The sequence below is a fragment of the Macrobrachium nipponense genome, chromosome 30 (genome assembly GCF_015104395.2).
Source record: "Macrobrachium nipponense isolate FS-2020 chromosome 30, ASM1510439v2, whole genome shotgun sequence".
NCBI classification, from domain to species: domain Eukaryota; kingdom Metazoa; phylum Arthropoda; class Malacostraca; order Decapoda; family Palaemonidae; genus Macrobrachium; species Macrobrachium nipponense.
The window spans coordinates 72918282-72942237 of record NC_087218.1 but is presented as its reverse complement, the minus strand read 5'-3'; the positions used below and the strand labels follow the sequence as shown (position 1 = coordinate 72942237).

The following is a 23956-nucleotide window of genomic DNA, read 5'->3' as shown; positions in this document are numbered from 1 at the left end:
CCTAGTAGGCATCAAGAGCCTAGTAGGCGCCAAGAGCCTAGTAGGCGCCAAGAGCCTGGTAGGCGGCAACGGAAGTTTTCTCCTCCGTTAGATCACTCCCGATTGGATAGGCGCTCAGAGCCTTGTAAGCGCCGCGCTTCTGACAGGGATTCATCTGTGGATGTTTTCTCTCCCCGTGGCAGGCGTCAAGAAGCCTGGCAGGCGTATTGAGGATGGCAGGGCGCCAAGAGCCTAGCAGGCGCAGAGAGCCTGATAGGCGCTCTCCCTTATCCAGACGCTCTTCTGTGGACTTAGAATCTGTTTCTGACAGACGGGCCTTCACTTGTAGGCGCTCTCCTAGTAGGCGCTCCCCAAGTAGGCGCTCTCCTAGCAGGCGCTCACCAAGTAGGCTCTCTCCTGGGAGGCGCTCGCAAAGTAAGGCGCTCTCCTAGTAGGCGCTCTCCAACTAGGCGCTTCTCCTAGTAGGCTCTCTCCTGGGAGGCGCTCTCAAAGTAGGCGCTCTCCTGGTAGGCGCTCCCCGTGTAAGCGCTCTCCCGGTGGTTTTTCGTCCAGTAGGCGCTCTCGAAAAGGCGCTCTCCAAGGATTAGCTCTCCTCCGGGCAGTAGAGCTTCTAGACGTCATTCTTCGGAAGAATTTGTTGCTGATTCGGAGGAAGATTTGCCCAAGGATGCTTCGGTTTCTTCGTATAAGAGACTTACAGACCTCCTCTTGCAAGATTTTGGGGAGTCTCTTTTGGCCGTTGCTCCTCCGTCTCCTCCGTCCTTATTTTCAACGACTAATACGGCTAAGAAGTCTTCAGTCGTTAAGATGAAGCCTACAGTGTCCATGAAGAAGGCTATGAAGAACTTTGACGACTGGTTGCTTTCAAAAGAAGAGAAGGGCAAGACAGTTTTTTCTTTTCCCCCGTCCAAGCTGACAGGTAAGATGGGGTTCTGGTACGAGTCAGGAGAGCCCTTGGGTCTAACTCTTCCCTCTTCTGCAGACTCGGACTTCTCTTCGTTGGTCGATTCCGCACGTCGCTCGGCGCTGAATTCTGCGAAGACGACGTGGGGTATGAGCGAGTTGGATCACCTTCTGAAGGAATGTTCCGAGTCTTAGAAGTTTTTAACTCTTGACTGGACCCTGGGAGTGTTGGCTAAGAGGACTCAAGAGCAAGACACTCTTTCGCCTGAAGACCTCCACGCAGTTCTGTCTTGCATGGACAAGGCAGTGAGAGACGGTTCGGGGAAATTGCTTCACTTTTTGGTGCAGGAGTGGTAAAGAAGAGGGCCGTTTTCTGCTCTTTTCTTACCAAGGCGGTTTCTCATGCACAGAGAGCTTCCTTGCTGTATTCACAGCTTTCCCCGCAACTCTTCCCCAAGAAGACTATTAACGATATCTCCAGCTCGTTATCAGCAAAAGCGACGCAGGATATGCTAGCTCGCTCGGCTAGAATTTCCGAAACCTTCGTTTCAGCAGAAGACGAAGAAAGAGGCTCAAAGTAGGCAAGAACCCTTTCGAGGAGGACCTTCGTCTCGCTCTTCTTCCTCAGAGGTTCGAGACCACCTAGAAGAGGAAGGACCTTCTCCGGTCTATTAGGGCCAAGAAATAGTTCGGGTGTCCTCCAGACAACTGTGGGTGCCAGACTTCTGAACTTTGCAGATGTCTGGGCACGAAAGGGGGCGGACAACTGGTCCCTCGCGATCATCAAGAGGGGATACCTCATTCCCTTTATTTTCGAGACCACCCTTGACCACCACTCCAAGGGCACTGGTGGCCAAATACAAAGACCCACTAATGAATCAAGCCCTCGCTCTAGCGGTAGAGCTGATGTTAGAGAAAGAGGCAATAGAGATGGTTCAAGACCCTCTTTCAGCGGGGTTCTACAACCGTCTGTTCCTAGTTCCCAAGAACTCAGGAGGATGGAGACCGGTTCTGGACGTAAGCGCCCTGAATGTCTTTGTGAAGAAGAGGAAGTTCGCTATGGAGACGACGTCATCAGTCTTAGCAGCTCTTCGTCCCGGGGACTGGATGGTGTCGCTGGACCTTCAGGACGCTTACTTCCATGTGCCGATCCTTCCTTCTTCTCGCAAAATATCTCAGATTCATGTGGGAGGGAACATTTTTCAGTTCAGGGCCCTATGCTTCGGCCTTTCCACGGCCCCCCAAGTATTCACAGGACTGATGAAGAACGTTGCCCAGTGGCTTCATCCTCGAGGGAGTGAGGATTTCCCTCTACTTGGACGATTGGCTTATCAGGGCCAAAAATCCAAGGAGAAATGTCTGGAGGACTTACGAGTGACGTTGGATCTAGCAGCTTCTCTGGGTTTGCTAGTGAATTTCGAGAAGTCACAGCTAATCCCCAGTCAAGAGCGTATCTATCTGGGGATTCTGATGGCTTCTCAGGTTTTTCGGGCGTATCCGTCCCCAGAGAGGATACCCGAGGTTTGGAGAAGGTAGCAATCTTTCTAGAGAAAGATGTATGCACAGCGAGGGAGTGGATGAGTCTGTTGGGGACACTCTCCTCGCTGGAGCAATTCGTTTCTCTAGGAAGGTTGCACCTCAGACCCCTACAGTTCTTCCTGACGAGGAACTGGGATCGGAAATATCAAGGTCTGGACTTTGCGTTCAAGATTTCGCAAGAGATAAAGGAGGATCTACGTTGGTGGCTAGACCCTCTATTGTTCAAGGAAGGCCTTTCCTTGCAGGTTCGGAACCCCAACCTAGTGTTGTATGCAGACGCTTCGGACAAAGGTTGGGGAGCTACTCTCGGGTCGAGAGAAGTGTCAGGCACCTGGATGGGGGATCAGGTGTCCTGGCACATCAACAAGAAGGAGCTAACAGCGATTTGGTTAGCTCTCAAGACCTTCGAACCTCGCAAAAGGGAAATATGTTCAGATCAACTCCGACAACACTACAGCCCTGGCTTACATTCGGAAACAGGGGGGGACTCACTCTTTCTCCCTGTACGAGACAGCGAGATCGCTCCTCTTGTGGTCAGAGGAAAGGAACATAAGGCTTCTCACCAGGTTCGTACAGGGAGAAAGAAATGTCAGAGCGGATCTGCTAAGCAGAAGGAATCAAGTCCTTCCCTCAGAGTGGACTCTGCACGCGGACGTATGCCAGGAGCTGTGGAGGACGTGGGGCAGGCCCCATCTCGATCTATTTGCGACCTCCAGGAATGCGCGGATAGATCTATACTGCTCCCCTATTGCAGACCCAAGAGCAGTGGCAATAGATGCATTCCTGATGGATTGGAGGAATCTGGATCTTTACGCGTTCCCGCCTTTCAAGATTATAGGGGAAACGTTAAGGAAATTCGCAGCGTCAGAGGGAACAAGGATGACGTTGATAGCTCCGTTCTGGCCCGCCCACGACTGGTTCACAGAGGTTACTGGAATGGCTGGTGGATGTCCCAAGAGCCCTCCCTACCTCTAAGAGTCGATCTGCTCAAACAGCCCCACTTCGACAGGTTCACAAAAACCTCCCCGCTCTCAGTCTGACTGGATTCAGACTATCAAGAGTCTCGTCAGAGCTAAGGGCTTTTCGGCAAAGTCTGCAAGGGCTATTGCCAATGCACGTAGACCTTCCACATCTAGAGTCTACCAGTCGAAGTGGGATGTTTTTCGACGCTGGTGCAGGACTCATAAAGTTTCCTCCTCCAGTACCTCTGTGACTCATATTGCAGATTTCCTTATCTTCCTGAGGGAAAAATGCGGGTTGGTTGTCTCCATCATCAAGGGATACAGGAGCATGCTTTCCTCAGTTTTTCGTCATAGAGGATTAAACATATCTGAGGACAAGGACCTCCATGATTTAATCAGATCGTTTGAAGCGGTTAAAAGAACCTCCTCCTTAGTGCCTAGCTGGAATCTTGATGTCGTGCTGCTCTTCCTGAGGTCCTCAAGGTTCGAACCTCCCCATGCTGCTTTGTTCAGAGACCTTTCGATGAAGACTCTTTTTCTCTGTGCGTTAGCGTCAGCGAAGAGGGTCAGCGAGCTGCAGCTCTAGAAGGGGAGGTAGGTTTCCAAGGAGGCTCCGCGGTTTGCTCTTTTCTTCCGGCTTTCCTAGCCAAGAATGAAAACCCTTCTTCGCCGTGGCCCAGGAGCTTCGAAATCAAAAGCTTATCCTCCTTAGTCGGGACAGAAGAGGAGAGATCTCTTTGCCCGGTGAGAAGCCTGAAATATTATCTTCAGAGGAAGAAAAGACTTGCCGCTAATGAGAGCAATCTCTGGTGCTCTGTAAGGGACCCCAGTAGGCCCTTATCTAAAAATGCACTCTCATTCTTTATCAGGAATATTATTAGAGAAGCACACACTTCTTGCAATCAGCAACAGTTTAACCTTCTGAAAGTCAAGGCGCACGAAGTACGGGCCATCGCGACGTCTTTGGCTTTCAAGAAGAATTTGTCATTACAAAACCTTATGAAGGCCACTTTTTGGAGGTGTGAATCAGTCTTCTCTAATCACTACCTAAGGGACGTATCGATTACGTATGATAAGTGTTTTGGGCTAGGCCCCTTACGTATCGGCGGATTCAGTGCTGGGGCAGGGAGCTGAAACACATCCTTTTTAATCCTTTTTCCCTGTTAGTTTTAAGTTGAGTTTTTTTGGTTGTACGAAGGAGGTTGCAGGAGGCAGCTCCTTCTTTCGTATACTAATGTTAGTATTTGGTTAGGTGATCGGTTGTGCTTGAGGCTCCTTGCAATTGGTAGTGATAGGCTCTGGCATGTAAGCGGGTTGATCCCCATTGACCAGATCCTGCTTGGATTCTACCAAGTAAGTGGACTCAGTTCCCATTGGTAGACCCAAAGAGTTCTTCAGCCATAGGTCACGCCCTCGCTGAGACTCTTTAGGCAACGCAGACTAATAGACAGTAACTATCAAGTCTTCTGCCTAAATCAGGTAAGAACCAGAGGTTTATATTATGTATTCCTTTAACATGTGTTGTCCCCACTTTCTAAATAAGTACGTATATGTCTCTTTCCCTCCACCAAGGGTGTCAATCAGCTAAGTATATATCTGGCAGGGAAGTTCATGTACAAAAATGATATTGTTAGTATACAATAAAGTTTTGTACATACTTACCTGGCAGATATATACGATTGATGGCCCGCCCAGCCTCCCCTCAGGAGACAGGTGGAAGAAAATAACCTGACAAGAAAAGGGGGACTGGTTCTTACACCCGCCTCCCAGGGCCGGTAAGGTAGATCACCTGACCTACCTGTAGCGTGTGCCGCGAGTTTTGAATTTTCTGTCGTGACGTCAGAGACCTAAGCTAAGTATATATCTGCCAGGTAAGTATGTACAAAACTTTATTGTATACTAACAATATCATATTTGTGCTTGTGGGTTATTTGTTAGACATTATGTAGGTCATCTGAAGGAGCTGTTGACTGCAAAGTTGCTCATCTGTATCATTTAATTTAATGAGTATATTACATTTCAGTCTTTATTCGGGAAACTGTAATTGCTTTTGTAAGTTTTGTTTACTGTAGTATACAATTAAATAATTTTGAAGAATGATACTGAACAAAATTGCTTTGTTTGTTCGTAGAGAAAAATACGAAGCAGAATTGCAAGCAGCGAGGTTCACTTTGGATGATAATGAGGCACAGATGGAATCCCTGAATACGACCATCACCATTCTTACCGAGCAGAATGAGCATCTACGTTTAATGATAGGTATTGTATTGATGTTAAGCTACTTGATGATAACAATGATCCCTTTTAACGTAACTAAAGATTTTGAGCAGCATAATATTTTCATTAATTCTGTTTTTAAAATCATGAGATGTGTGTGTAAATGTTCTCGGACCATTTGTTGATTACATGTAAATTGTGACTTCTGTATAAGCAGTCGTATGATGATATATTTCTGTTTAATCCACTTTCCCTCTTGCATTTTTCATGGTTACTTTGTTACATGTTTTGATAAAAATGAATATCCCATTCCTAGAGATTATTTTGTTCATTTGTGGGCACATTTATCTTGGGAAGTGCCCTTGGCGTCTCACCTACCCACGGTTTCGTCTGTGGGCTAACTTTGGGCAGTGCCCTGGATGGGAGACTATAGATCAGGTTGCCATAGTCTCAGCTCTTAGTGTCTGTTCAAGGATATTGTCCACCCTTCTATGAGACCAGTACTATTTCCAACTTCCTCTTCAGATTCAAGCTTTGTTGGCAGAGGTGGATCAATGGGGCAAGGCTGTGGAAGTTGTAAAGCATCAGTCTCCATCATTTTAACAGCTGGCTTTTCTTCACAGAGAAGGCAACTGAGGGTTGCAGACTTGTGATCGACTCTCAGCTTTGAACGAGCTTGTTTTAACAGACCTGCTTCACAATGGAAACTCCACATTCAGAGTTAGAATCCATCCGAGGGGCCAGCTTCATGCTATCGGTAGACCTGCTGGATGCATACTGTACTTACAAAAGGGATTTTGATGTAGGAAAAATCTATTTCTGGGTTTGGCCGTGTCACTCCGTGAAATAGGTTCCTTTAGCACTATTTCTAAGGTAAAATATTGTTATAGTACCAGAGAACCGCTAAATTAGAAATGCCAGAATATTCTGGCTTGCTCACCTTTATTAAAAGGCGTTGGTATGGTTTCTTGGGCGAGTGAAACCACTACCACGGGCCCTTCTCCAAATAGCCTCTCCTACATCAAAAAACCCCAAAAAGAGAGGTGCTCTACTCTGCTTGATCCGCAATGACTTTGTGCTTTGGACTGGCTACTGCTCAGTGTTTACTTGGGTATTCACATTGGTCTTGGCTTTGGCTCATTCAAAGAGTAATTGTATTCTGTGATAACTAGACAGTTGGTTAGTCTTGGCCTCCAGATACTGGTAAGTGCAAAATGAACACCTGTTCTAAGTAGTTAGGATGCATTGCCTTGGTCCTTCCTCTTTTAGCAAGGGGGAGGGAGGACATGGTAGAGCTTTTTTCTGACCTCATTACTTGGTAATAGCCAGAATAAAGCTGCCCAATGTCTTGTCAACTCCCAAGAGGGATTTATTTGTTCTCTAATGGGCCCTGCTGCTCTAGTCAACCTATTCATCAGGCCTGTAAGAATGTACGGGTGTCATGGTGTTCCTGGCATGTGTGAGTGATAACATGACATTTCTTGGTGTAATCCAACTCCAGATTCTGTGGGAGAACTACTCCTCTCCTAATACATATAAATGGCAATGTTTATATACCCCTAGGAACAAATAAAAAAGTTTGAAGCACTGTATTTCCCCTCAGTATACAAACCACAGACTTTTACATAAATTATGCCCACCTCAACTACCCCACTGTCCCTGCAGCAGAAGCAAAGAGTGAAGTGATGAGGAGGAGAGTGATGAGTTACCCCCCTCCATTGCCTTATCTCCACCAGTTAACTACCTTGTTACTAAGATTCAACAGGTTTTCAGCTTGCACTGAAGGGTACTCCTAATATAAAAGGTTCTGGTTTTTTGTATTCCAAAGAAAATACAAATTTCTTGAAATTTTTTTTTTGTATTAATGACAGCCTAGTACAGTACATAATGTCATTAAACTATAGTGTAAAATATTAAATATACATGTAAATATTCTTGGTTCATTTGTTAATTTTGCATAAATTATAGCTTTGGTAAGCAGTTGTATGAATGTCTTCTGTGTTTACTCCCTTTTGTCTCTTGTATTGTGAAAGGTTATTTTATTCCAAGTTTTGATTAAGTTTGTATCCCTTGATAAAGTGATTCAAATGATTTTAGTAAGAACAAATATACTAGTGCACTACCTATTTACCCAAGGATCAACCAATGATGCATAGTAGTAAGCTGAAGTTGGGTTATAATGTGTTTTGGATGGTTTAAGGGCTTCATAAATTTTCTTATCCCACTAAATGAATGATGTTATTTAAGGAGATAGGTATTATCTTGAATCATCACTTCTGCATTTTAAGTTTTAACATTATCTGATGCTGCTACCAACTTACTCAATTTGGTTTCCTTAAAAACTATTCTATAGAAGATCTGGGTTTTGAAAAGTGTTGATAAATAAATGACCTTTTGTCTATCTGTTACTGTGAAAAAGATGAGTGCTTTTTTATGGATGTATAATAAACAAAGGGTTACTAGAAGCTGATAAATTATAAATTATTAATAGGGCTTAGTGCAGACCTCTGAGTCTCAAGTAAACTTCTTGGGCTGGTTTTCAGGGATTAATCCTGAGAAAAAAAAAATAGATGATGTTAATTGAAAAATCTTTGCTTTCAGCAAGAATACTTTTCATTTTTGAATTCCGTAGATAAATTGATCTTTGTTGGGTAGAAGCTGATGAAAATGTTTCTAGTTTATATTGTTGGTATGTGATGGTCGTTAAATACATTATTGACTTTTGAATTGGAAACTGTGTATGCAATTTAATTTTGTTATTTTTTTATGTTTTTCAATATAAGTACTGAATTAATTAGGTTTCTTTTTTAATTAGTAATGTTATATATAGTATAGTTAATCTGAAATAGAACTGTAATACCTTAATATTTATTTTTCTTTCAGAAAATGGTAGTAAAACAACTAAAGAAGAAATAGAAGTACGCAGACAGATGGAAGTGATAACAACAGAGTTAATAGAGTCTCGGCATCTTATTTCAGTTCTTAAAGATGAGCGATCAGGACTTCAGCTTAAGCTCAGGGAGTTGGAAGTAAGTTTTTGTGCTATTTCAGTGTCATCTTAATCATGGTTATGAATGTCTGATTGTATATGGAGGAAATTAGAATGTGAAAATACCATGTGAACTGAACTTTAAACATTTAGATTCATTGGTAAAAGGATCATAATTTTTTCAATACATTTTGTGCTACTTAGGCTTTTTTATTTTCTTTGCCTTTTTCAGGAGTCAGCTGAAAAGAGATCAATTAGTGAAGATGAACTACAGAGTTTGAAAGATCATTTAGAACATTTAACAGTGTTAAGGGACAACTTGGAAGCCACAGCCAGGGCAAAAGATGACCTGATTGCTGAACTTCGAGTACAATTAGATGAAGTAGTTGTTGAGGGACGCAGTTATCATGAACAGATGGAGCTTTACAAATCAAGAGTGGAACAAATGGAAGAGGAAGTAAGAATAATTTTTGTTTGTTTTTGTGTATTAATGTTTCTTGAAACTTTTCCTTTTTAACCCTTTTTTTGTACAGTATAAGTATACCATTGCTCTTACTGTTAATATATCATTATGTGTTATTATGAAAGCAGAAAGAGAGAAAGTGAAATGAATGAATATTCTGTCAGTTCATAATCAAATAATTTCCACATATGAGACCTTGTTCTAGACTTATTGCGTGTAATCTTTGTTATTGACTGCTGTGGTCCTTATTTTAATTAACTTGAAAATTTGGGCTTCTACATTCACAACAAAGTGCTCTGTGATGTTTAGTAATTAGTCCAGAAAGTAACTTTTTGTATTGAGTGAATGTTATGCAGATGGATGGATAGATTTTAATTATACAATAGATACGTTAAGAAGCTCCAAGAGAAGTTACATATACTGCATTATTTTTTTTTTCTTTTTCACTAACTCGAGCTGGAGGCAAACTTATTTTGTCTAGGGTTGCCTGAATAAAATAATAATAATAATAATAAGATTAGTTTAGACTCTTCTTGGACTAATATTGCCTGAGTAAAAATTTAACAGGAAAAGAAACATCAGTTAATTAAGTGGAAAGATTTAGAAAATGACTTAATTCAATTGAGTGTGTGTGTGTGGTAAGAAAGGAAGTGAATAAGATAAGGGTGTAGGTTTGAACAACTCTTGTCCTTCGGCCATAGTTGAGCCAAATGAAAGTGGCGCATGAGAGACTGAATATATTGTGTCGAAATCTAAAGAGGTCATTTTACCTTGAGAGCATAGTTTAGAGAAGTGCTGAAACCGAAGATGCATTATGGTCTTAAAGGTAGGGGGTCATAATCCTAGATATATTTTCCTTTTCGGTTCTTTTTGTTTCCAGCTGATCAGTGGAAAACAAATAGGAACCTTGGAAGAATTACGATCCCAGGTCAGACGGAGCCACAGGGAGTGTATTAATAGATTAATTGCCTGAAGTTTAGTATGCAACCATCAGAAATGAGAAATAATATCATTATCATATGTAAATAATGCGATATATGGTAGCGAAAAAAAAAATCATACATAATTGTATTCAAATCACGCTGTGCAAAAAACGGTCAAAGCTAACGAGTTACTTTTTTTTCGTTGTATTGTACACTAAATTGCAATCATTTTGATATATAATACATTGTAAAACAATAAAAGCAACACCAGAAAAATATTATCACAAAATGATGTACAAATTCGTAACGCGCGGAGGTAAAAAAAGTTTTTTTTTTTAAATTCACCGTAAATCTAAATATTGTTCTAGAGACTTCTAATTTATTTCAAAATGAAGAAAAATGATTGAATATTACGATACTGTAAGAGTTGTAGATTAGAATTGCAGATTTCGACCATTTCGAACGAGTTAAAGTTGACCAAATGTCGAATTTTTATATATATATTTTTTTATATGCACATATTTCAGAGATGGGAAAAGCTACAACCTTCAATTATTTTTTTATTGTATTTTTCATGAATTTGCGCACATTTTGATATATGAAACTCTATAAAAAGGCTAATATGAAAAGAAGCAAATATTAGGATAATGCGATGTACGCATTTCGGAGACTTGCGGCCGCAAATCAGCGCGTGGAGGGAAGTTAAATATATTTTTTAAAAATTCACCATAAATCACAATATTGTTCTAGAGACTTCAAATTTGTTTCAAAATGAAGATAAATGACTGAATATTACTAGGCCGTAAGAGTTTTAGCTTACAATTGCGTTTTTCAACTATTTCGGTAGAGTCAAATTTGACTGAACGTGGTTTTTTTTCTATTTATCGTGATTTATATGCAAATATTTCGAAAAAAGAGAAAAGCTACAACCTTCAATAATTTTTAGTTGTATTCTACATGAAATTGCGCACATTTTCATATATAAAACTTTATGTAACAGCTAATTTTAATTGGTGCAAACATTTCGACAATCGCACAAAAAAAATTCTGATTTTTTCGGAAGAGTTACCGCGAGGACGTAAGGAAAATGTTTTTTTTTTTTTTTCATAAATTCACCATAAATCGAAATATTGTGCTAGAGACTTCCAAGTTGTTGCAAAATGAAGGTAAATGATTGAATATTACTAGAATATAAGAGTTTTAGCTTACAATTGCGTTTTTCGACCATTTCGGTAGAGTCAAAGTTGACCTAAAGTTAAAATTTTTGCACTTAACGTTATTTATATGAAAATATTTCAAAACTGATAAAAGCTACAACCATGGGTTTTTTTGTTTTATTTGTATTGTGCATGAAATTGTTTGCGCACATTTCCATATATAAAAACTTTATGCAACGGCAAATTTAAAATGGTGCAAACATTAGGACAATCGCACGAAAAAATTTATCGGAAGAGTTACAGCGCGAACGTAAGGAAAATTTTTTTTCATAAATTCACCATAAATCAAAATATTGTGCTAGAGACGTCCAATTTGTTACAGAATGAAGGCAAATGATTGAATATTACTATGATATAAGAGTTTTAGCTTACAATTGCGTTTCTCGACCATTTCGGTAGAGTCAAAGTTGACCGAAGGTTGAAATTTTTGCACTTATCGTTATTTATATGAAAATATTTCAAAACTGATAAAAGCTACAATCATGAGTATTTTTTTTGTTGTATTTTACATGAAATTGCGCACATTTTCATATATAATACTTCATGTAAAGGATAATTTAAAATGGTGCAAAAATTATGTCAGTGACGAAATCATTTTTGAGATGTGTCACTGATACTTTTTAATGCGATAAGAAAGAAATTCGCGCTTGCGCGCCTGCGTAGCGATTGTAAACAAAACAACGCCTTGATCCGTGAACTCCCAGCATCCCCCAAGGAGCGTGATTCAAAAGTTTTTGGCTGGTAGGCCTGTAAGTATTTTTCCGCGAATTTAAAAAAAAACTTTTTTGAGTCGACGTATGATACGTCTATTCGGCATACGGGAGACATTTTGACTCGATGTTTAATACGTCCATTCGGCGTAAGAGGGTTAAGAAAGGAAATGTCTCCGAAACTGAATTTGAACATTATATGTTCAAAGATGAGAAGAGACATCGTCCTCGACCAGCGACTGATCTGGATGATTTCAAGTGTGCATTGCGTCAGATTGTGATAATAAGGTTCTATGCTAGAAAAGAGCTACTGAATGTTGCTACAGTTTTGCAAGAAGCCAGCAAAGGCATTGAATTTAATTAGGGGTTGTCGCGAATCACTTTGAAAAATCCTGCATGAAACTGGATTTCATCATGGGATGGTGAATGGCAGATGTTTACTGGAAATTATATGCTAAAAATATATTATCCCCCCTATCAAAACTACATAAGTGGCAACTCTTACCTTTTAGTAGCGGGCCAGCCTCTCTCTGCAAGCTGTTTTTGTTTGTTGACAGGATGGTGCAAAATTAGGATGCTTGATGAATTTTTATGTATTAGAAAAGTAAGATTACTATTCAGGGCTAAAAGATATACGTAATGAGTATGGTTAGATTTTCCTTAAAAAAAAAAAAAATTAAGAAGAAAATGAAACCCAATGTGATTAAAGAATAAAGATACAATATAGGTTTAGTTCTTGATCAAGTAGTTTTCAATAGTTTTTAAAATATTCCTATTTTAAATGACCATCAGGTTTGTTAAAACTGTACTTTTACATCTTAAGTCCACCATTCGGATCTTTTATATTTTATTTAGTTTTATATTCTATGCTCATATGTTTGAGGACAAACCCAAAAGATTCTTTCAATATTTTATTAATAAAATATGTAATTATTTAACAGCTGCAGAATAGCTTTATTGATCGGGACGATGCTGAGAGCAAAGTACGTAGTTTGGTTGCCAAATATGAATCACTTATGAAGGACCAGATTGAGGAGCGAGAGATTCAGAGAGAGATCCTAGCTAAAAAGGATATTGAAATAGAGCTACTGAATGCCAGTCTCTCGAATCTTAGTATGAAGGTGAGTTTCTTTTATTATGGTAAATCTGTTGAGTTTGAGTGCTGTTAACCCTTTGAGATTTTTGGGGGAGTCTCATAAGCTTGTCTATGATTCAACACTGTTCTGGTTACTGCTTATGAGCTTCGAGATAATGTTCTTTAATTGCTTGCTGTGAATTCCTTTTCATGATGGACTTCTGGTTTTGTTGTCATTTGGAGGCCAAATGATTATCCTTTAATTTTGGATCTAAGAATTTATAGCATAAAAAATTTTCTGCTTAGAATGATGGGTTGATATGAGAAGAGAATAGCAATTTCTTTATTCTTTGTAAATAAATGAAATGGAATGAACTTGAGAATTTTAAATAATTTCCAATTACAAATATATCTCTATTTTATGTCAATTATTGCATGAAAAAATCACAAGGAAAAATTGGCAAAAATTTTATTTTTGATTTTGGATCGGGAGGTAAAAATTGAACCAACCTCTATGCACTGTATTGGTTCATTTTGAAATGACAAGGATGGAATTTGTATAACATCATCAAAGGGTTAACTGTATTTATGCATTTAAGTTTAATACCCTAGGTTGCAGCATATATTTAAATCACATATAAATATTTTATTTATTAAAAAAGAAATATGTAATTTTCTTGTAAACTTTATGCAAGTGAATGGTTTGCAAATTTTTACATAATGAAATGGTCTCAGCGTTAAATTATAGATGACTTGATGACTGTCCATGATAATCTTGGGTGTTCTTTTTGAAAGAACACTTGAATTGCCAGAAGAGCTCTATCTCGTGTGCTTGATTTTATTTTGTGGTTAGGCTTCTGAGTATGAAAATACAATCATTGTTCTACAAGGAGAAAAGAAAGATCGGCTTTCCAAAATTTCTGTGCTGGAAACGACCATATCTGATTTGAGTATGAGAACCAAAGAAAAAGAAATGATGGAATCTATGTTGGATGAGGAGCTAAACCACCGCACAGATGAAGTAAGGGCCTATGATATATCATATTAAGCACAGTAGATTTCGTTGCATGTCACTGTACTTTGTAGTTCCTTTAGGTAAAGGTTGTACTGTAATTTCTCCTAGTTTCAGGCAAGTTGGTAATATAATTATAACCAATGCAATGTTATATAGATATATTATTTATTCATTCAGTAAATTATGGGTTCAATTGTACATAGATGGTAGTTGATGTTTTTGGGTATTTGCAGCTACTTTATAAAAATGTTTATATTAATATTGCTGTAGAATGTTAATGATGAATATTGTTTTTGATTGCGATGTCGTAATTCAGTGATAGTCAAGGAATGAGAGACTTCTGGGTTAACTGTTTTATGATGAATGTAGTGTTATATAATCCTAATCAGGTAATAGAAAATGCTAAGTACAGTGCAATGTAGTTGTCAGGACTAGTAGATGCAGTATAGACATTTAAGTATATTTTGTTCATTTATTAGTCATTTCTGCTAGAAATGTAGTGTAAGTTGGTTATCGTAATTTTTTTCATTTTGTGTGTAATTTATCGCCAGTAATTATTTTGACATGCTTTTGTGCCCTAAGCATGCTACATTTATTTCCACAATGAAACCAAGATATTCTCACTGATTACAATATTCATATCATCATTAATCATTGTTGCCTTCAAGACAAGGGGGTTGTGTGAAGGGCATGCCCAAGCCATCCCCATCTCCTTTCATGATTATCTTCATATGGAACTTTTATAATTTCTCTGATGGACATGTCTCACTATCCTGCCATCTGACTCCTAATATTCTTAAAGCTTTATTTTCAAATTGACAAATTCTTTTAGATATACTGTAGTTTGATGATCTTGACCATGATTCATGTCATTCCGTCAATCTAAACCACCTCTTCCATCGCCAACCACTGTTTTTCATTATAAAGTCTACGAGAAGGGTAAACAACAAAATGAATAACATTCCCTTATAGCATTCCACTGTTTATTGTAAATTCATTTGACAAGGCCTCATCAACATAATTTTTGCATTTACTTTGTTCAAGGATAATTTCAGTTAGCTTCATGTACTGATGAATAGGAATGCAAAATGATGCTTTCAACAAAACCCATCAGAAGATGCTTTTCAAATTTCATACCGTTGTGCAGTGTGTCTTAAAATCCTGATGGGATTAGACATGGAAAGCACTCTTTCATCTTCTCTCTTGTGGACTTTGCCCGAGTTCCCATCCAGTCCTGATCTTCATCTGTATCTTTTCTCCATGATTTTCTGGCCTTTTTATTGATCATTTTCCTACTGCAGTGCTTAAATGTCAATTACCCCTCTAGCTAACTGCTCCACCTTTATTGCCATAAAACCCAAACTGTCCCACTCTCAGATTTCAATCTTTTCCAGCCATTGTCACATTCATAAACTGTAAGACTTACTATAGTCACTCCTACTGTAAGGTGTAATGAACCAGAATTATGGTACTGTATGGTAGATTTGGTTTGTAATGCACTGCATTACACTCTCTGTAACCAAATAACTTTGTAATGATTGTAAACTATAGGCACTTTTCTATAGGTTTTTTCCTGAATTACTTACTTGATATCACTTGAATTTTTTGCATGAGTAATGCATTTTTAAGTTGTATATTTTTCATAGAATAGTATGTAATATATTTATTATAGTATATACATACTATAACATACATACATACATACATATATATAGATAATATGTATGTACATATATGGTTTTGCATATATTTATTTATACTGTAAATTCTTTTTTGTGTACTATGATAAATGCAGAATCTGTGGATATTTTATCAAGCTTTTAAAAAGAATACAGATTCTGTTTATGTAATTAAAAAGAAATTTTACTAAAAGTTCTTATTTTTTCAATAGGTAACAAAGTTGGAAGAAAACCTTCAGAAGTTGGAAAAGAAACTGCAAGAGGTCAGAAGAGAAAAAGAACTTGTGGAAGCGAAGTTAAAAGAAGAAAAGAAAAATACAGAAGAACTGAGTGAAAGAATCAACACACTTGAAGTGCAGATTAAAGAAAAAGAAGTTGTTCAGCAGTTCTTAGAAAAAGAAATTTCATCTCGGGAAGCAGAGGTAAGGAAGGATAGTTGTTATTTTGGATGCTAGCATCACTTCATTGTCTTTCATTAAAAGCATTAAATACATGGGTGCATAATAATGATGATGATAAAAATGATTGCAATAAACAACCAGAAGTGACTAAGTGGCCCACTTTCAGGTATCTTGGAATATGATAATATTATTTCATTTTTAATTAAAATGCCTTGAAAAAAAGGCATACATTCCTTCAAGTGATTAATTCAGTATAGGCATTTTGTGTTCCCTATTGATAGGTTGTCATTCAAATCAAAAGTTTGCCACATTGAGATAATTTCATCTTGACTTTGATTTGGTTTCATTTGTTTGACCCAAAAGATATCTGAAAATTAGTCATGAATCAGCCCCTGTATATAGAGAATACACATTAATGTTCACAGTTAAATATATTTTATGTTGATAGACTATCGTCAACCAACAGCTAGTGTTATGTATGGGACAAATCAGTAAAAGGAATTTTGCCAAAATTTGTTGTTTTTCGTTCATTTAATCATTAGATTTTGTTCAAGAACTCTTGTCTGTTACATGAAATTTAAATTTTAGTAGATACAAACCCTTTGGGTGAGCCATATCAGAGTTAAGTATTTGAAGAAAGTAGTAGCAAGAAATACATAAATATTCTTTTTAATCCAATGAGGGTGTTTTGTTGGTGCTGTTAACAATCTGCTAGCTGAAATATGTTCATGTGAATTAAGTTTATGCTTTTACTTTACAAACTATTATTATTAGCTTGTAATTTCACCTAACCTTTAAGCAGAATTTCATCTCTTAATCTGCCCACATTTCCATATTCTTAAAGAGATGTATAATTGTAATGTTTCATTTTGTTTAAACCCACTTATGGAATAATGTGTATATTATATAGTATTAACCCTAAACACCTACTGGACATATTGTACTTCGACTAAAATTGACTGTCGGGTGCCAAGTGGACGTACGGTATGTCGACTACAAAAAAGTTTTTAAAAATATTCGTTGAATAATAGTTATAGGCCTAGTTTGCGAAAGATTTTAAATCACGCGCCTTGAGGGATGCTGGGAGTTCACAGGTCACGGTGTTGTTTTGTTTACAAGCGTTACCCTGCTGCGCATGCGCGAATTTCTTTCTTCTTGCACTACAAAGCATCAGCGACGCATCTCAGAAATTCTTTCGTCACTGTTGTAATTTTTGCACCGTTTTATATTAGCCGTTACATAGAGTTTTATATATGAAAATGCGCTCAATTTTATGTAGAATACAACAAAAAACAACCCATGGTTGTAGCTTTTATAAGTTTTGAAATATTTTCATATAAGTCACGATAAGTGCCAAAATTTCAACCTTTGGTCAACTTTGACTCAACAGGAATGGTTGAAAAACGCAATTGTAAGCTAAAACTTACATTCTAGTAATATTCAATCATTTACTTTCATTTTGCAATAAATTGGAAGTCTCTAGCACAATATTTCGATTTATAGTGAATTTTTGAAAAAAATTTCCTTACGTCTGCGCTGTAACTCTGCTGAAAATCTCAGAAATTCTTTCGTCACTGTCGTAATTTTTGCACTGTTTTATATTAGCTGTTACATAAAGTTTTATGTATGAAAATGTGCACAATTTCATGTAAAATACAACAAAAAATCCCTTGGTTGTAGCTTTTATCAGTTTTTAAATATTTTCATATAAATCACGATAAGTGCCAAAATTTCAACCTTTGGTCAACTTTGACTTAACTGAAATGGTAAAAAAATGCAATTGTAAGCTAAAACTCTTACATTCTAATAATATTCAATCATTTACCTTCATTTTGCAACAAATTTTAAGTCTAGCACAATATTTAGGTTTATGGTGAATTTTTAAAAAACTTTTTCCTTACATCTGTGCGCGGTAACTCTGCCGAAAATCTCAGAAATTCTTTTGTCCCTTTGTCGTAATGTTTGCACCGTTTTATATTATCTGTTACTTAAAGTTTTATATATGAAAATGTGTGCAATTTCATGTAGAATAACTCATGGTTGTAGCTTTTATCAGTTTTAAAATATTTTCATATAAATCATGATGTGCCAAAATTTCAACCTTTGGTCAACTTTGACTCTACCGAAATGGTCGAAAAACGCAATTGTAAGCTAAAAATCTTACATTCTAGTAACATTCAATCACTTACCTTCATTTTGCAACAAATGGGAAGTCTCTAGCACTGTATTTCGATTTATGGTGAATTTTTAAAACAAACTTTTTCCTTACCTCCGCGCGCAGTAACTGCTGAAAATCTCGGAATTTCTTTAGTCACCTTGTCGTAATTTTCGCACCATTTTTTATTAGGCATTACATAAAATGTTATACATGAAAATGTGTGCAATTTCATGTAGAATACAACAAAAAATAACTCATGATTGTAGCTTTTATCAGTTTTGAAATATTTTCATATAAATCACGAAAAGTGCCAAAATTTAAACCTACAGTCAAATTTGACTCAACCGAAATGGTCGAAAAATGCAATTGTAAGCTAAAACTCTTACATTCTAGTAACATTCAATCATTTACCTTCATTTTGCAACAAACAGGAATTCTCTAGCACAATATTTCAATATATGGTGAATTTTTGAAAAAACTTTTTCTTTACCTCAGCGCGCGGTAACTGCTGAAAATCTCAGAATTTCTTTAGTCACTTTGTCGTAACTTTTGCAACATTTTCTATTAGGCATTACATAAAGTGTTATGGATGAAAATGTGTGCAATTTCATGTAGAATACAACAAAAAATAACTTATGGTTGTAGCTTTTATCAGTTTTTAAATATTTTCATATAAATCACAACAAATAGAAAAAAATTCAACCTTCGGTCAACTTTAATGCGACCGAAATGGTCAAAAACTGCAATTGCAAGCTAAAACACTTACAGTCTAGTAATATTCAATCAATTACCTTCATTTCGCAACAAACGGGAAGTCTATAGCACAGTATTTTGATTTATGGTGAATTTAAAAAAAAAAAAAACTTTACGTCCGTGCGTTATCATTTTGTGATAATATTTTCTCTGTGTTACTTTGATTGTTTTACAATTTGTTATATATCAAAATCATTGCAATTTAGTGTACAATACAGGAAAAAAAAAACTCATTAGCTTTAACCGTTTTGCTGACACCGCGATTTGTATACAATTATATATGAAATTTTTTTTGCGCTGTCATATATTTAAATATTTATATATGATAATGATATTTTTATTAATTTCTGATGGTTGCATACTAAACTTCAGGCAATGACAAAAAAAGGAGCCAATAATGAATTCTTAATCTTAAACACTAAGCATGCTGTGATTTTTTGAAAAAAAAACTTTTTCCGCTTCAGCGCTAACTCCCGAACGCCACAGGCATACGGCGGACACTTTTGTAAATAGAGGCTTGGCGTTCAAGGGTTAAACAAGTGGGCCATTCTTGTAAGGGTTTTGTATTAACTAGTGATCTGCATTAACTAATTTGGTTTATAGCATAATAATAATAATCATAATTATGCATGGATAATATATATACATACTATAAGTAATATTATTATAATGATATATTGCAAAGATATTGTACATGAAGCTTTAAAGTGGATTTTGTCAACTGAATATCATAGAAATAACTGTATTCTGCTTTAGTTGAGTCAGAGACTTGATGAGGCAAGTGTACTGCATGAGAGAGTTCAGACTGAGGTTGATTCAAGAATGAAGATTGAAGAGGACCTATCCAGTAGTGAGAAAAAGGTAATGTTTGATTTTTTTAAAAATTTAAATAAAGTGAGATGTGGAATTCCTGAATCCAGTATGTTGCATTTCTGTCATCTGGATGAGCATATTTATTATATGGTTGCCTGGAGAACTGTTTTATTGTTTTAATTCTATTAGGCAAATTTTTCATTTTACACTTAAGTGAGCTTTATTCTCTGAGGGGCTAATTTCAGTTCTCATCTGTAATTTTGTATTAATATTAGACTATATGAGAAATAGGTTGGTTTGGGGAAATGATAGGTTGTGGATATAAATTATTGGTTGTATTTATGTACACAGAAATTTATTATTGTGTAACTTTTGTCATACAGAAGCTAAACTAGTAATTTTATTTAAAGTAGTTTCAAGCACTGAATTTCCATTTTTAATGTTGAAAAAGTGTTATATAATACTGTAACATTTTTGAGGAATTAACTCCTAAATATTTCATCTCAAACCTCCAAATAATTTTTCTTCATATGTTGCCATTATCTATTTCAATTGTAAATTTGAGCTCAGGACATAGAAACGAATATTAAAAAAATCTTTCAAATGATTTCCATTCATTAAATCTCATGAATTGTAAGAACTACATCAGTGGAGTATAGATAATCTGTGCAAAATGTAGTCCAAGGAGAAAATTTTCTTGCTGCTGTGGGTTTTTTTTATATATACACAGATATATATACATATATCATTTAGTGGATGAGCACAGTTATTTAAAATCAGAGTGGCCCTCCTTTTAAATGGCATTATCTTTCATATGTAATGTACAGGTTAGTGAGCTTGACAAGGAGCTTGCATCAGTAAAAGAAGCATTGATGTCACGGGATGAGAGTTTGGCATGTGTTGAAAACAAAATGGCCTTATTAGAAGACAACAACAGACAGCTTGAGGAGAAAGTAGTGGAATTGATGGCAGAGATTAGTGACCGGGAAGCTCAACATATTGTCAAGTAAGTCTTTCATCCATCAGCTGATGACTGTGCAAAATTTTGTATCTTATTGTAAACAGATACTATAAGGGGTTGAATGTGCCGAGTAATTCTTTGAATTAAATTTGCAGGGTGAAAGCAATTGAAAATGACCTTGAAGATATTGGCGTCAAATATTCAGAATCTTTGTTAGAACACGAAGCTACACGTCGAGTTCTTACCCAAACTCTGGATGAAATTGAAAAGGAGAAGCTCCTTCGTATGGCAGCTGAGTCAGACATTGAAAGTTTAACTGAGGAACTGAAGAAGTTGAAAGAGGAAAAGGAGACCTTGGAACATAATATGAAAGATCTTGTTCAGAAATACACCAGTTTAGAGGATGCCCTTGGTAAGGGACCACTCTTATATTGAACCTCTGTTTGTATTTGAAACCGTTCACTTTGTTGTTAAAAGCATCAAATGCAATGTATATAAATACAAATTATAGCAATTGGATTAATATGTAACTGTATGCACTTTGAGTATTAGGTGGAAATGGATAAAAAATGAGTGGTAATCCAAACACAATTTTATGTCCTCATAGCTTGTGAAGAAGCTGAAAACAGAGACCTTGAGGAGCGACTGGAACGAGAAGTGCGTCTCGCAAAAGAAGCTGCTGCTGCTGCACAGAAGGAGTTGTCAAGTCTGAAAACTTCAAATGAAGGATTTTGCACTCAGATTACCCAATTAAAGGTAGATAATCATTGACCTGACATAGCCTGAATGCTCTAATTAAATGTCGTTTTGATAGGCATAACAATTCTTTTCTCAAATATTTTTATTGATTGCACTTTTCTAACTATTGTTGGCAATGTCTGCAAACTGTTTACATCTTTAACGTAATGAATCTAGTTATCTTCAGAAGTAGGGATTAAGGTAATGACCTACCTGAAAAGTAATCATGTTAAAAAATAAATATATAATGTGCATTGTAAAAGTAAAATAATTGCTAAATTTGTACAATGATACATAAAAAGTGTTCTATTTATTGCAATTCCCCTTGCAGATTGACATGCGTAAAAAGTCACAAGCAGTAGAGGAAATGCAACAGTGTATTGATGGGTTAAGGGAAGAAAAACAACACTTAACAACTCTCAGGGATAACTTGGAGAAAACTGTTGAGGCCAAAGAAGAAACAATTGCAAAGTTACATCTGCAAGCTTCAACACTGGAAAGAGAGATGGAAGAGGAGCGAGTCACTCTCAGATCAAGGATTGGAGATTTGGAGAATCATCTGAAGGAAACCCAAAAGGAACATGAACTGGAGAAGAAGAAAGTATGATATTTGTTTATGAAGATTAAGATAGAGTAGTACTTGGAATTGTTAAAATTTGAAGGCTGATATTTTGCTTATAGTTTTTATAGTTTGACTGGTACTATCAGTTGCATGTCAATATGTATTGTATGATGCTTTATTTCATTAACTTTTTTCTTTGATACTATAGTATGTTTGCACATAATAAGTAGTGTGCACATATTTGTTTTTGCCAGTTATATATAGACTTGCTTTTGGGAATTCTAGGTAAAGGAAATAGAAGAAAAGCTATTATCTCTGGAGGAAGAGAATCTCCACCTCAGCAAATCATACGAGAAACAGTTAGAAGAAAAGACAATAGCCGAGACCAAAACAAATGCAAAATTAGAGGAATTAAGTAAAAAGTACATTGGATATGAAGACCAAGTGAAAAACTTACAGGTATTTTATTCTGTTGGATATATTTTTGAAAGTGCCAATTTTTTATTATTTTTTCTGATTAGGTTTTTTTTTTAATCATGATTTCTTCATGCCTGGTGTGCATAATTTTAAATCAGCATGTTAAAAGAAGATTTTGAACGTAGTTAAGGTTAAATTAATCTTAAACTATACACTTCCCATTTTGAAATAAGGCCTGTATTTTTCTTTTTAATGGTGAGGTGCCCTTCATCCATAAATTGGTTATTTGTTGCTTATTTCATGATGTATTGAGGCAATTTGTCCATATATAGATTATTTTTTAGTCTTTTCAGATGTAAGATTAGTATGCGTTATCAAAATAATTAAGAGAAACCTTTCTTGTAAACTTAGTTCAACCTTTGAATTTAACTAAACTTTTTATGGTATTAGTATATTCATGATGAAATTAGGGATCTATGGAGAATTTAATGTTGAGTTTGATCCTTTGTTGCAGACATCTCTCTCGGAGAAAACCAAAGAGTTTGACACATTACAAGAGAAATATACTGCTACTAGCTCTACGTTAGAAGGCTACCAAGAAGAAATGAAAGTTTTAGAAACTAGTGTTAAGAGATTCAAACGTGAGATTGAGGCTATGAATAAAACTCTTGCCTCAAAAGATTCTTCACTGGATTCCCTCAACATGACACTTGGAACTAAGAGTGAAGAAGTACAGTCATTATATAAGGTAAGACTTTATAAAGTGACATTGTTGGCCATTGGAAAAGAAACTTAGTTTTTACGTAGTATGTTAAAGGTTTGGTATTGTTAGTATAGTTTTTGTTAGTTTGCTAACAAAATATTAATGTATGGTATTGTTTGTGTGTGGTCCAGAGACAGGAAAATTGACTGAGAGGTCAAATATTGAGATTATTTAGATATGTGGAGGAAAGGGGAGAGAAGCTGTTCGTTAAATAGTAGTTATTTGCAAGAATTAGGACAAAGAATTTGGAAGGGCCGGAAAATCATTAAGGAAAGGTGTGGGTGAAAGATAGGAGGAAATAAGATTTCAGGGAGAAAAGGTCAGAAGAAAATAGAGCTCATTTCATATATGACCTCATCAAATGAAAACCTGAAATGATAATGATGATGACTGACTGATTCCATTCCTGCAATTTGTTTGGTAGTATGCATTATATTTATTTCACACCTAAGCTTAGCAAATACCATATTTACCTCCCCATATTCATCTTTGGTATGTTTATGCTACATACTTCATTCAGTCTTTGCTCATCTAGGTAGGTGAAAAATAGCTTCTCCCAGTTAGTTTTAATTTATAAGAACAATTGGATATTTATTTTTTCTCTTTTTCGTATAGCATTGTGGTTGAACCCCTTTCTGGGGTACTTGTCAAGTTTGCACCTGTTTGCTGCGAGGCTGAAAGATCTCCCAACACATCAG

General features: G+C 36.5%; 1 protein-coding gene across 3 annotated transcripts in view; it reads left to right on the top strand.

Moving 5' to 3' along the window:
- The window catches only part of LOC135202600 (hyaluronan mediated motility receptor-like), an 84938-nt gene that overhangs the window by 19608 nt on the left and 41374 nt on the right, over positions 1–23956 (top strand). The window contains exons 3-15 of one of the 3 annotated variants that reach the window (XM_064232109.1): positions 5536–5663; positions 8505–8650; positions 8843–9067; positions 12865–13044; positions 13852–14019; positions 15905–16114; positions 19761–19865; positions 20645–20823; positions 20934–21190; positions 21386–21534; positions 21848–22117; positions 22364–22537; positions 23010–23243. In XM_064232109.1, the coding sequence (XP_064088179.1) occupies positions 5597–5663; positions 8505–8650; positions 8843–9067; positions 12865–13044; positions 13852–14019; positions 15905–16114; positions 19761–19865; positions 20645–20823; positions 20934–21190; positions 21386–21534; positions 21848–22117; positions 22364–22537; positions 23010–23243 (2364 nt within the window). In that variant the 5' untranslated portion in view covers positions 5536–5596. The remainder of the gene's footprint in view (positions 1–5535; positions 5664–8504; positions 8651–8842; positions 9068–12864; positions 13045–13851; positions 14020–15904; positions 16115–19760; positions 19866–20644; positions 20824–20933; positions 21191–21385; positions 21535–21847; positions 22118–22363; positions 22538–23009; positions 23244–23956) is intronic. The other 2 variants (XM_064232110.1, XM_064232111.1) reach the window with 2 other exon arrangements.